Source organism: Saccopteryx leptura, chromosome 3, assembly GCF_036850995.1.
Source record: "Saccopteryx leptura isolate mSacLep1 chromosome 3, mSacLep1_pri_phased_curated, whole genome shotgun sequence".
Lineage (NCBI taxonomy): Eukaryota > Metazoa > Chordata > Mammalia > Chiroptera > Emballonuridae > Saccopteryx > Saccopteryx leptura.
This window is the reverse complement of record NC_089505.1, coordinates 309,192,551-309,206,396: the sequence shown is the minus strand read 5'-3', so window position 1 is coordinate 309,206,396 and position 13,846 is coordinate 309,192,551. Positions and strand designations below refer to the sequence as shown.

At 42.6% G+C, this 13,846-nt stretch overlaps 1 protein-coding gene and 2 non-coding genes across 13 annotated transcripts in view; all 3 read left to right on the top strand.

The window, feature by feature from the left end:
• TRIM55 (tripartite motif containing 55) overlaps positions 1-13,846 on the top strand; it is a 53,130-nt gene that overhangs the window by 4,731 nt on the left and 34,553 nt on the right. For 2 of the 11 annotated variants that reach the window (XM_066378958.1, XM_066378949.1), the window contains exons 1-2: positions 7,435-7,840; positions 8,366-8,538. In XM_066378958.1, coding sequence (XP_066235055.1) covers positions 7,673-7,840; positions 8,366-8,538 — 341 coding nt within the window. In that variant the 5' untranslated portion in view covers positions 7,435-7,672. Of the gene's footprint in view, positions 1-81; positions 195-5,313; positions 5,331-7,434; positions 7,841-8,365; positions 8,539-13,846 lie in introns of those variants that run through there. The other 9 variants (XM_066378951.1, XM_066378952.1, XM_066378946.1 and 6 more) reach the window with 8 other exon arrangements.
• On the top strand, positions 656-749 carry TRNAY-GUA (transfer RNA tyrosine (anticodon GUA)). Its single transcript has 2 exons — positions 656-692; positions 714-749. It is a non-coding gene; the product is annotated as a tRNA-Tyr (tRNA).
• TRNAY-GUA (transfer RNA tyrosine (anticodon GUA)) lies at positions 1,260-1,348 on the top strand. Its single transcript is given in 2 exon segments — positions 1,260-1,296; positions 1,313-1,348. It is a non-coding gene; the product is annotated as a tRNA-Tyr (tRNA).

Below are 13,846 nucleotides of genomic sequence, written 5' to 3'. Positions count from 1 at the left end.
GCCCTCTGCCCTCCAGGGCCCCGCAGGGCGACCCGGCGCGGCGGGCCTCGGTATCGGGTTAGGGCTCCAGGACCCTCAACGTCTCCAAAGTTCGACGGCGCGGCATCGCTGAGGGCGCGCGTTCGTGAGGCGTGGTTCTGCCAGCTCGAAAGTGCTGTAAATTGCTCCAGGATTTGTGGTTTGGAGAACCCAGCGTAAGTAGCGACTTTTAGAGGGTGGGGCAAGGTGGTGGTTATGTTAATAATCTGTGGTTTTAAAACCAGAGGTGACAAAAAGCCGAGCCAGGCCGGAGTCGAACCTACAACCTTCTGATCGGACGCATTATCCATTGGGCTACTGGCCCGCCACATGGAGGCAGGGAGGGGGCTGTGCAGACCATAGAGCAGTGAGATTTTACCGCTCACCCTGTACAGTAAAGGAAAAGTGCGACAGGCACGCGGGAGTGGCGTCGGAGTCCCTGAGTGTTGGAACCGCACTTCTCGGACAGCGGAGTTGAGGCCCTAACCCGGGTTACTGGCTCCCCGGAGCAGAGCCAGAAGATTTTTCTACGAGCGTAAAACGACGCAGGCGCGGACCGCTCCCTGGATTACGCATGCTCAAATCTATGTCTGTGGCTTTGTGTTGAATCTCAAGGGGCAAACACTTCCTGCCCGTCCCTTCGATAGCTCAGCTGGTAGAGCGGAGGACTGTAGTTGATTCCTACATCACAAGTCATCCTTAGGTCGCTGGTTCGATTCCGGCTCGAAGGAGACAAATGTGCTTTTTAAAAAAATTTCCCGCTCCCCCCCTTTTAATTTTTTCCATGATTACGCTCCTCTAATACACATTATATTCCAAAGCAGAGTTGGGAGTTTTAGCACTTTCGCTCCACTTTTGGCCCAGGGCCGCATCTCCCGTGTGAAGTGTTTTGCGAATCCCGGAAGCGGGCAGTGTCGTCCAAGTTCCCAGCACGGCAGTGAATCTGCACTCCGCCGGCGGCTTGTTGCTAAATGGTCCTTGGCGTCTCCGAGCCCCTGAGCCACGCAGAGAAAGCCGGCGCGGCCACGCTGCCGCTCCCGGGGCCTCGGACTCTCTCCACGGAGCCCCGGCAGGGCCAGCGCCGCAGAGCTGCGGCTGCCAGGAGCAGGTGGGAAGTCGGTGGGGGGAATATCTTGTGCTCAAGGAACCTGGGAATCAGGAAGAAAACGCAGCAGAAAGAACATGAAACTAAGAAATGTCTAAGCGTTATGAAGAAGAGTCAAAAGGGTGTCTTTCTGTTCCCTTCGATAGCTCAGTTGGTAGAGCGGAGGACTGTAGGCGCAAGTCCGCTGTTATCCTTAGGTCGCTGGTTCGATTCCGGCTCGAAGGAGAGATTCTTATATTTTGGTGCGTTGGGCTTCCTTAACAAAATGAGAGCTGTGTCCAGGAACATTTGTCACCGTCACTGTGCGCTGACCTCTCTCTAGGGGAAGAGATAAGGAGCCTGGCCCAGTGGCGGGGGATTAGCTCAAATGGTAGAGCGCTCGCTTAGCATGCGAGAGGTAGCGGGATCGATGCCCGCATCCTCCAGTTTTTTTTCCCCCTCTAGCCGCGTGTGGTCTTTCTCTTTCGATTCTCGAGCAACTCCAAATGTTGCTGAAAACCAGCCACGGTGAGGGGTCCGGCAATTTTGAAATTACCGCTCTATAAAACTCCCAGACAAGAGATATGGGTGCTGACAATTCATACTTCAAGTTTTATAAGTTTAGACCCACTTACTTTGGGAAAGTTCACGTGATTGGTTTTCTTTCTGTCCTAAAATGGTGACAGATTGCAGTCACATCTTGCCATTTCAATTACTTAGTGATTTCTGATTGATGGTTACACTTCCAAGGATCTATTCAGAACTAAGCTGTCCACGGTTAGAATAGCTGACAAATGCAAAATCGAAACTAACAGGAAACAGGGAACTTAGGAAAGTGAGCTGACTAGTTTCAATTTATAATGAGCGGTGGGAGAGACTAGTCGGCTGCATACGGTGGAGTGCCTGGCTCTGGGCAAATCTGAGCATAAGGCGATGCGTACCTGCCGAGAGGTAACCAAATGGAGAAAGGCCCTGGACACAGGGCTTGCTGATGCAGGAGAGTTCTAATGCCATTTTTCTTCTGGGAAATAACTGTGGAGAGTTAAAGAGAGATCAGCACTAAGGGAATTAACTGGAAGAATGTTATACATTGGGCTTTCCATGAGCGTAGTCTATTTTGTTAAACAAAGACAAAACAAAAACACACATACATTCACTGCAAGATTCAGAGATTGAGCAAACACACACAAAGGCTTTTCGGGGGATAAGTTCTCCCTATCCTAATTTTCTAGAATACAGCCACAAAAACAAAACAAAACAAAACAATAAAAACTGTTGAAACTCTACTGCAATTCTAAACAAAACATAAATCTTCTAGATAAAGGTAGAGATATTTTCTTTTTTGAGGATTACAATTAATAAATAATCATTCTTTTATCTAATGACCATTTCAGGTTCTAGGCAACTTGTAGTTTTTTTTTTACTAATGTGTACAACCTGCTGTATTTTATTGGTATATCTGCCTTTTTTTTTTAACAGTCTTTATTTTTATCTCATTTTACTTCAATAAAGTCTTTCAATGGAATGTATAGTGATTCGCTTAAAAAATACCCTCATCATTTTGGGGAAAACAGTACCAAGTAGGAAAAAGAACCCTTTTATCAGATGGTATGTCCCAAATTTTGGGATTATGGATATTTTAGCTGGCTAACAGGAGAAGCTGGCAGTGAAACTATAAATGATTATAAGAAGAAATGGATAATAAGTCAAAAGAATAGGAAGGAATGCATCCAAAAACCAGGAGGAGAGCACATATTTAGCGCAGATGAGTAAGATCTCAAATAAGGTCTCAGGATCAGCAACTTGGGTGTGGAATGGAATGCATGACCAACAGATTTATTCCAAGAATATAAGAGTGGTTCAACATTCCAAAATTAATGTTAATATATCACAGTAAACAGACTAAAGAAAACCCACATGATCATTTCAGTATTTGACAAAATTCAATATCCACTCTTGATTTTTAAAACTGTCAGCAAACTTGGAAAGGAAGGGAACTTCTTCAAACTGATAAAAGGCATCAATGAAAAACATACAGCTAACATTATACTTAATAGCATGAATGCTTTTCTTGTAAGATCGGGAACAAAGCAAGGATGTGCATTCTGGGGTTTCTAGCAAGTGCAATAAGGCAAGAAAAATGAGGTGGAAGACCTCTCGATTGGAAAGAAAGAAGTAAAGCTATCTCTATCTACAGATAGCACATTTTAAAAAATATTGATTATGTGTTGAAAGGCATTTAAATAAGGAGTGACACATGAGAGATTGATTACAGAAGGCCAGAGTGAATTCAGAAGAATCAGCGCAGAGGAGGGCTGAGAATTGTGTATGCTGTGGCTGGAGTCAAGGAGGGCCTGGAGCCAAGGAAGTTCAGACACGGCCACTAGGAGGACCTTGGCTAACATATTTGCTACTTATTGGTACTCACTTTTTATTTTTGGCCAGTGAATTACATCAAGGAATGTTCTGAGGAAAGTACAATATATTAGTTTTCAAACATTTCCTCAGAGATATCTATGACGAAGTAGAACTTATGAACAACTGATATGGAAAAGGAGTAACTATCGAGATGATAAAAGCTTTCAGCCAGAAGTTGGCTAACTATCTAATGAAAGAAATGCCATGGTGTTGGCTTCTGCTAAGTACTCTTCAAGGTAGTTCATTTCTGTTTAATTTTAGATTTTGCAATTTTTTTTCAGTAAAAATTTGAAAATCACATATCCAAAATGCCTATTGCAAAATAAATAGAAAAGGTTGACAACATAGAAGGAAAATGTGAGGTATTTTCTAGATGTCATGAGTCGGGTCCTTATTGTAAGGAAATTCTTGTTTGTTCCCCTACCAGGGCCGCACTCTCTCTGCCTCACTGCTTTGCTTCAAACTGTATCTATTTTTTACTTCCCTTTAGTTCTATATGACCGTGTAAGTCTTCTGTTTTGTTTGATGAATTACACAGGTCCCATCTTACTTCCTCAGACTTAGCTGGGGGATCTGGAAACTGTGGGAGGCGGTGAGGGCAGTGGTGATTCTGCTTTAGCTTTTAAATGTCTAAACATACCCCTGCCCCAATCCGGTGGAACTCAGGCATGAGGGGCAATCAGAGATTCCAACTAATTGCCCCAGTGGGTTTCAACCCCCTTTCCTAGTCCTGTCCTAATGTGGGGTGGGGTAGGGTAAGAAAAGGAGAGGAAGTCAGGCATCACTCCAGTGGAGTCCAGAATATGTACCTTCAGAAGACCAAGCTGGTTTTCATGTCTCTGTGGGTGCCCAGGTCCACTCCCAAATCCAGCGACTCAAAGCTGACTTCAGTTCTGATTCCGTTCCCGAATTTTACCTGCCTCTCAGACTGTGTGAACGATGTGGGAGTGAACTAACATTTTCTGGTCCCTCCCTAGAGCAGAGGGCTACTCCCATGTCACCCTACAACTCACATGCTCACCCTACAGATTGCTGGTCTTTGAGAGGTGCAGAGGGTGGAGGAATGGAGAAAAACAGATGAGGAGAAGGAAATTATTACCCATCAACTTTGCTCATATTCCTATGGGATTCTCGGTAGTTTCTTGTGTAGCTTCCAGGATCAAGTCTAAGAAAAAGTAAAAGGCAGAGTGCAGGAAGGAACTGAGAAGAAAAGAGTGTAGAGGATAGGTATTCACTCTACATCAATCAAATTGGGAATACTTAATATCAAAATTAATACTGTTTCAGAGGGCTTTTTCCCCCTTCAAATGCTGCTGGATTAGGTTATGAACTACACTCAGTTACAGATCAAAGGGCCGATATCCAGCTAGGTGAGGTCAGTTCCCGAGATCACAAAGCGAGGTGACAGTGGTGCTGAAAAGGCCTGCCACCTGACTCATGGGCAGCCTCTCGCCACATCATGGATCGTTGCTCAGATTCAGGGCACCTGAATCATCTCTGTGAGTTCTACTTTCATAATTGACCCGGAGTCCATTTCCTCTTTTCTTTCCTCACTGCCATCGCCTGGTGCCAGGGCTTTGTGACCTCTCCTCTTGGCTATTGGCAACAACCTCCCATCTGATCTTTAGCCAGGTTACCGTCACTCTTATCTGTCCCCACCACCACTGTGAAATTAAGCTTTCACAGAAACATCCCTGTAAAAAACTTTTAACAACTTCCTGTTGCCTAATTTATTAAGTGATAAAAACTCTTTAGCCCGGTCAATGAGTCACCACTACGCTCTGCACTCCAGCCCAAAGCACCACACACAGTGAGTACTCCCAGTGTGCCTCTGACCCACCTAAGTTCCTTAGGGGATCAATTCAGATGCTACCCTCCCATGAAACTCTCCTAATGCCTCCAGCTCTGAAATTCGGAAGCTCTTTATAACATGTTTTGTCCTGTGGTTCTGTATATGTCTTATCTCCATTTAGACTGAGCTCCTAGAGGACCACGACCTGTGTCTAGTTTTTCTTTCAATCCCCAGAGCCCAGCACAATGGAAGCGCAAGATAAACAATAAATGGGTTTTTCTGTTTGTTTGTTTTTGTTTTTTACAGAGACAGAGATAGATAGGGGACAGACAGAGAGGAGCAGAGAGAGATGAGAAGCATCAATTGTTAGTTTTTTGTTGCGACACCTTAGTTCATTGATTGCTTTCTCATATGTGCCTTGACAGTAGGGCTACAGCAGACCGAGTAAACCCTTGCTTGAGCCAGCGACCTTGGGTCCAAGCTGTGAGCTTTGCTCAAACAAATGAGCCTGCACTCAAGCTGATGACCTCGAGGTCTCGAACCTGGGTCCTCCTCATCCCAGTCCGACACTCTATCCACTGCGCCACCGCCTGGTCAGGCAATAAATGTTTTTTGAAAGAATGAATTCCTTTTACAAGGATAGCCTCTGCTACAATGTACATCATTAGCTGAAGAGCTTCTCTTTGGGTTGCATGGTCTTTTGCAGTAGAAACTTTCATATTGTGCTCAGATCTTAATAGCCCATGCAATGATAAACACAATTAACTGCCCAGGCTAACTGAACCGATTTAACACAGTAAAAAGATTTCATCAATTCCCTTCTTCACTGTAGTTGCTAAATAGATATTGAAAAGAATAACCAAATTCTCCAAAGATCCTTGAAATGTTTATGAATATATATAACTTATTATTGGTTAATGGAGCTTTTTAGATTCTCAATGAGCTCTCAGTACACATAGCACTAAGATTACACATAACCAGTCATACCCACCTAGTCTCTACTGGTAATTAAGTACACACCAGGGATATGTTAACAAAATGTCTTCATTGTTTGAGGTTTTTAAAATCAAGGAGAAACGAAGCTACAAATTCATCACATAAAAATAGGCATGGATTTCTTTTTCATTTTTAATCTGATTTAAAAACGTTGAAGAAATATATATTAATGAAACAGCTGTTTCACAAAATGCCTGGCAAACATTAGAATTGATATTTATAACTCTAGGGCAGACTAAGAATATCAGAAACTACAAGGGAAACTGTCATTTAAAAAATCAACGTAGAGGACAAGGCAAATGCAAGGGATGCCCGTGTTTCAGACCAGACAAGAAGCAGGTGTGAAAGCAAGACTTCATTTTTGCTTTAGTCGGCAATGGCAGCTGTCACCCATTATATGTCAAAATGAAATAATGGGTCTGCTACCCCATGTGCTAGTTACTACCTCATTACTGGTAGTTGCTGCAAACTAATTTAACCTTTTAAAGATTGACCAATTTTCTTTGTATTTTTGGCTATCTGTAGGAGTGGGAGGGCTGTACAGGATGAAAGAAGGTTAAGGAAGAGGGAAAGCAATATAAAATAGAAAAGAGCACACTAGAGTTTTATTAAACAGCTTTTTAAAAATAAGTGAATCATCTATTTGATTTTTTTTTTTTACTTTGTGAACACTTTTATAGTGAAAAAGTTAGAAATCAGTTTTTAAGTTGGAATGCTTTCCATACCACAACCCTTGTAAAGATGAAATATTTAACATTGAGCAGCTCTTTATAGATGATTGCCCTTGTGAAGCCGGGATAATGATTTTCAAGACATGTTTTGTTTAGTATCATCTATGATGATGTGATCGTGCAAGTCACTTTCTAAACTCTCGAGGCACTTAGACTCCGGCTTGGGCAGCGTTCTCCCTGGTTCTGGAGAAACCGTCACCACACGCTCACTGAAGACTTGCAGAGGACAAAGCTCGGTGACTCTGCAGTGTGTGCATTAGCATTTGTTGTTGACAACAGTCGGCTTCCACCGCCTTCTCCTCACAACCCCTTCTAAATGGGGTTTGTAATCCTCCTTCCCACCCACTCTTTTCACTCCCTGGGGCAGGAATGTTGGCTCCTGTTCTCTGTCACCTGTCAGAATCCATCTTCCTGTCACTGGCTTATATGGACAAGTCAGCCTTCTGTCACGTGACCCCAACTGCTAAAAACAGCTCCAGCTTCCGCTCCAAAGGTGGGCCTGAAACAATGTCCTCCACGGAAAGAAACATGAAGGGCACTTGATCACACAATCCTTGGAATTATCTCCAGGAAACCCTTGCAGAGCCCGTTCGGAGCACCCTTCCCGGCGGTGCACACGGGGACGGCCAGGAGATGAGCGCATCCTTGAATTATAAGTCCTTTTCCAAAGAGCAGCAGACTATGGACAACCTGGAGAAACAGCTCATCTGTCCCATCTGCTTAGAGATGTTCACGAAGCCCGTGGTCATTCTCCCCTGTCAGCACAACCTGTGTAGGAAATGCGCCAGTGATATCTTCCAGGTAGGTTTGTGTGGAATGCAGGGGCGGGAAAGATTCCTCTGAATCAAGTGCTTAACTCGGAGGTGAATTCTTTTAGAAAACTTGAAAAGGCTGCATTCATTTTCAAGAAAAAAAAAAATTAATGATTTGCTTTGTACTTTGCTGTCAGCCTCCTCTTACTCCAAAATCTAATTTTATTTCAATACTAAGAACCATGTTTGTTTTTTTTTTAAAAATGGAATCTGTTGCAAACTTGTAAATGAATTACTATCCGAGACATTAATGTTGGAGTTTCTGGCTGGACCTTTTGGTTATGAAAACATTGGATGGAAAACCACCACATGCCGGAAATGGTAGATTGCAGTTTACTGTGGATGAGCACTAGCCCTGAGCTTTAGGACCACTTGCTGAGAAGGCCCTGAGGGATTATCTGATGGCAAGCTTAAAGTAGAAGTTGATGTTTGTAGTAACAGAGAGTGAAGAGAAGCCTCAGAGAAGTTCCCCATGGCATTACTCAATTCCTCTTTTCTTGCTTGGCAAGAACAGGCCTCTAACCCGTACTTGCCCACAAGAGGAGGCACCACCATGGCATCAGGGGGCCGATTCCGCTGCCCATCCTGTAGGCACGAAGTGGTTTTGGACAGACATGGGATCTATGGACTTCAGAGGAACCTGCTGGTGGAAAATATCATTGACATCTACAAGCAAGAGTCCACCAGGTACAGCTCTTCTATGTACCAAACCCATTTAAAGCTTGTTTTTTATTTGTTTGGTTGTTGTAGTGGGTCACTACCCTGAATGCTTGTTTACCCATCACAGGCTAATTGTTTTACAGCAAATTTTTTTCCAAGTCAGTCTTTTCTGGTGGAAGTGAGAGTTGCTCATGGGAGGAGAAAAGGGTGCTGGTGACCATGCTTTTGTATCAATTTAAGAATGAAGTAACTCAACACTAATCCAGTCCAGATGGTGATGTTGGAAGGGGGGTAATGCTGCCCTACCCCATGCCTTGTATTACATACAGTATAGACATTTCTGTACTTCACGAGTCCTTTGTAGCTCCAGATTTTACACAGCAGAAAGTTAAAGAAATTACAGAAAAGACATTTTCCAAAATAGTCCATTCCTAGTTAAGTCTCACCTTAAAATAACATAGATGATAACAATAAGAACAAAATTCTCTAACACAACATGGTATTGACTCTGGAAGTTTCAAAGCAAGGCATAGTACTGGCCTTTAGCAACTTCAAGTTTAGAGACATGGGAGAAAAATAAGATGGAAGTTCAGGTTGTGTTTTTCTATCCCTAGGGCTGAACTATTAGCATTTCCCTGTTGCTTGATTATCATGGAGTATATACATCCAATTATTTAATGAAAGGGGGGCTTTTCCCTCATCAAATCTCATTGGCTATAGAGTTCCTTTCCTAGAGACAACACTGTGAGAGTTCATTCTTAGAAGGCATGGTGTGAAGAGCCCCTTTTCATCTGCACGGTGGTCAAATGGGTCCACAAAGCTTGAAAGCAATATTGAGACCATCTAGAAATGACCTCATTGTGATTCTTACTAGAAGACATGTGTTATGGGACATCTGCAGGGCTCTGAGAGCCTTGCACTCCTAGAAGGAAAGCTGTTTTATAAATCTAACATGTAATTATTGTAATCGCTGTGGCTATTAGTTTCTGCTTATGACTCAAAACTCTGAGTGCCAGGATATAGATGGAACTAGCGAAGAAAGATGATTGCTGATGACATAGTGCAGGGATACGGAGTCGACTAGCTCCCTTGCACCCAAAGTCTCTTGGTAGAAAGAAAGTACTATTGTTGCTGTTGCTTGGATTTCATTGTATTTCATTACTTTAAAATGTAAAATACATACTGTCTCTTAAAAAAATTATCCAGCCAATTATAGTAATCAACCAGGTATTAAGAGAGTTTATATAACAACTGATTCAGCAACATCATAAGCCTTCCTATGTGTAAGTTATTGCAATGATTTTCTATTTTGCTACTTGCTATAGTGAGAGCTTAAAACATGTGAAATAACAGTAGGAAATAAAGAGAAGAGGAGATGTTAAAACTGTAGCATTAGTAAAACCACAAGATACACTAGTTAACTATAAAGTCTGTGTGCTGCACGTGCCAAAAATAGTGCCCAGGTGAATAAATTGTATAAAAGCAATGGCCCAAATGTCCAACAATGAAGCTTGTGATTATCAAATTATCCCTGCGCTGCTGTTTCTTGAACTTGAGACATGCTTCTGGGACATTTTTACTTGGTGGCAAAGCCACAGGATGCACAAAGGGATGAAGCAGATGTTTGGGCATAAACCCAGGAGTCTCCTAGAGGCTGGCAAGTTTACCAGCCCGGAACCCTGGGCCTTGGGGTATATTAGGTAGCCCTGGATAGCATGGGACATGCAGAGTGAGATGAACCCAGCACTGACCCGGGTCATTGGGGTTGGGGGCAGAAAGGGAAGGAACTGGTGAACTCTGACCTACAGAAAGCCTAGAGATTGTAGGTCTGGACAAAACTTGGCTTTTTTATCTAGAATTATGCATGGTGCTGAACTAACCATAGTTTGAGGGGAATGACAAGAGAAGGAACTAATTTCACTGATACTAATAATGAACATAATAATTAACTTTAAAATACAGTAAATAAAACTGTATAGTATGTGCTGTGTATGGGTCAACTGCTGTTCAGGGTGCTTTACAAGTGAATCATGTGTTATTCTTGAATCCTCACAATGAACCTGTGAGGTGGTGACTATTATTTCTATTTCCTTATTAAAAGGTTTTAATATTTTATTCACAGTAATTCATATATATACTTTTAAACATTCAAACAGAACTACAAGGCTTCTTATTCTAGTGAGATTTCAACAGGAAACATAAATAAATAAATGCATGTGTTTATTTAAATTCTGCCATATTTAATTAGAAGACCTTTAGCCAAATTTTTAGATATGAGTAAAATCTGAGCCTGAAAGAGGCTAAGTAACTTGCCCAAGGCCACACAGCCACCGCATGAGGAAGCTGAGCTGGAATTAAGCTTTAAGATTAGTTTATTTGACTCTAAAGATGCTGCCTGAAATGCTTCTTTAAGACCAGATGCCTACCCTTCAGGAACTCTAGGTTGGCCCCAGCAACCTCAGAGGCCAAAAAGCACAGCCTACAGACTCCCTGAGTCAAGCCTGCACTGAATGGCTAAGGCCAGCATTTGGCACTGAGCCCTGAACCACAACTGTGAGCTCAGCCACACTCAGGTCATGATAGGGTATTTACATCTTTATTCTACATGCCACGTTCATCCCGAGTCTGTTACACTTCTTAACTTGTCTAAAGATTTTCTTAAATACTCATTTACAAGTGAGGAATGCCTCTAAGCCCATGTTGTCACCTAAAGAAGAACAATCTCATATGGAACAAGGGAAATAGTTCTCACTCTGTATTGCATTATGAAAAATAAATAATTACAATCAAAAACCAAACATAGAGTCCATGGCTATTTCCACATCTTCCGTGCTTGCATATCCTGAATATATCAAGTCCTGTAACACAGTCTGTGACCAGAGCTGTTGACACCAGAACGGCACCAGGGGTGCAGGTGCCCTCAGGAAACGGCTCTGAGAGATGAGCCGCAGTAGCATTGCCTGTGCCACTTTCCAGTAAGTGTGCTCCAGACACTTTCTTGACATTTATTATGAGGTGGAAACACATGAGAGGAAAAGTTTTAGAGGTGGAGAAGCCTTAGACCTACAAAGGCCAAACCACAACTCCCCGTCTCTACATACCCCAGAGGGCTTTGTCATTTATCAATGGAGTCTCTAGGCTATTGTTTGGTCTCTCTGCTGCTCACGAGTGTCAACAAGCCCCAGCTTTTCCCATATTCCAGATGAGTGGCTCGATGTTAGAGTATGTATCCATTAATCTGGCAAATTCTCTTTCAATTCTCATTCATTTATTCAAAAAATATTTACTGAGCACCCACTCTAACGCAAGACATTGTTCTGGGCACTGGGTATCCAGCAAAAAGGAAGACAGACCATGGCCAGGCCCTCACAGAACTCACATGCTAGTAGAGGAACAGACACACCTGGGAGGGGAGATAAATTTCTTAGTTGTGGAGTTTATTTTCCTCAGTTAGCTTCCAGGCATATGGCAGAAATCAGTCAGGAGGTCACAGACTTCAGGGAAAACATACTGCTATGAGACCAGGACAAATAATTTTTTATAAAAATCAGATTCTGAAATCTTTATCTGGCAGTCCCTACAATTTCCTTACCAGACCCAGGGCTTCTTCTAGTCTCAAGCACTCAACTTCAACTTTGTGACTTATAGATTAAATCAGTGTATTCACTGCCTTTCTCCGAGTTCAGGTCTGCGGCTACATTGTACCACACATCAATATTAGTGGTTTTCGAACATTTTAATTCATGTCTGACAGTAGAAAGTACATTTTGCTTTGTAATCTAGCAACCATTACATACATGGATGGATATAGATATATAGATATACATGAAATATATACTATTGTTTCAGGTCTACATTGATATGTATATACATACATATGTACATACATGTATATGTATAAATGAAACAAAAGTTTCACATATCAATACTTATTCTTATTACATCTAGTTCACAGTATTGACTATTCTATTTTATTTTAACAATGCTGGTCATAATCCCCTAAATTGATTTCATGGTCCATAAAAACCGGCAGTTTTTAAAAAGTAGATCTTGTCCCTGGCAATTGGCCCAGTGGTAGAGCATCAGTCCAATGTGTGGAAGTCCTGGGTTCAATTCCTGGTCAGGGCACATAGGAGAAGTGACCATCTGCTTCTCCACACTTCCCCATACCCCTTCTCTCTCTCTCTCTTCTCCTGCAGCCATGGCTCTATTGGTTCAAGCAAGTTGGCCCCAAATGCTGAGGATGGCCCCATGGCCTTACCTCAGGTGCTAAAATAGCTCAGTTGCCAAACAACAGAGCAGTGACCCCAGATGGGCAGAGCATTGCCCAGAAAGGGGCTTGCCACGTGGATCCTGGTCAGGGCGCATGTGGGAGTCTGTTTCTCTGCCTCCCCGCCTCTCACTTAATAAAAGTAAATAAATAAATAAAAAGTAGGTCTTGAATAAACTAAAAGAAAATCAGTCCCAAATCTGAGATGCTTCTAAAAAACCATGTGTTTGGGAATAAGAGGCAAAGTTTTGGATTTGTATTTAAAATTTTCAACTACCTCTGAAAACTATTAGCCTCAGCATTTAGATAAGGCATAAAAATTACAGATTTTTGTATGAGTAGACTGCATCCACACCACCCATCACACTCTCTAGGCAGGGGTCTCAAACTCAACTCAGCATGTGGGCCGCAGAGCAAGATCACAGCCGTTAGGTGGGCCACACTAGGTCTACAAAAGGCAACTGTTAAGCAACACTTTTCTCACTGCAGTTGAAAACAGTCTGCAGGCCGCACAAAATTGTTCGGCGGGCCGCGAGTTTGAGACCCCTGCTCTAGAGGGAGCCTAGAGCAACAATGTGGTGTAATTTCGATCTTGAACATAACACTGAAGCCATGCTGATGGTTAGGGGAATGTATAGGGTGCTCTCATATGCTGTGAACTTGAGCTGCTACGGGGGATTCTACAGCTAACAGGCTGTCCTTAAGTAGTGAAGCCTTGTCCCCTCCCCCCACTCATGGCTTCAATTCTTTATTGCCTGCTCATTGTCTCGCTAGCACATACAAATCCAGTACTTCATTATGACCTGCTGTAGCTCAGAAAAATTTTGGTTGGTGCTCACCTGTTGGGAAAACTAAAACTTGGGAATTATCTCTGAGGTTTGCACTTCAAGGTATACCATGTCCTAGGACAGCATTTTGCATTTTTCTTATTGCCTATTAAGTATAATGGTGCACATTCACTGAGCTTATACTAGCCACTCTTAACCACTGCCAAGTCCTCAGGGAGTTATTTACTTTTAATATTCTGGGTTAATGGCAGGAGTTCTTTTGAGAAGCTAGTCGGCT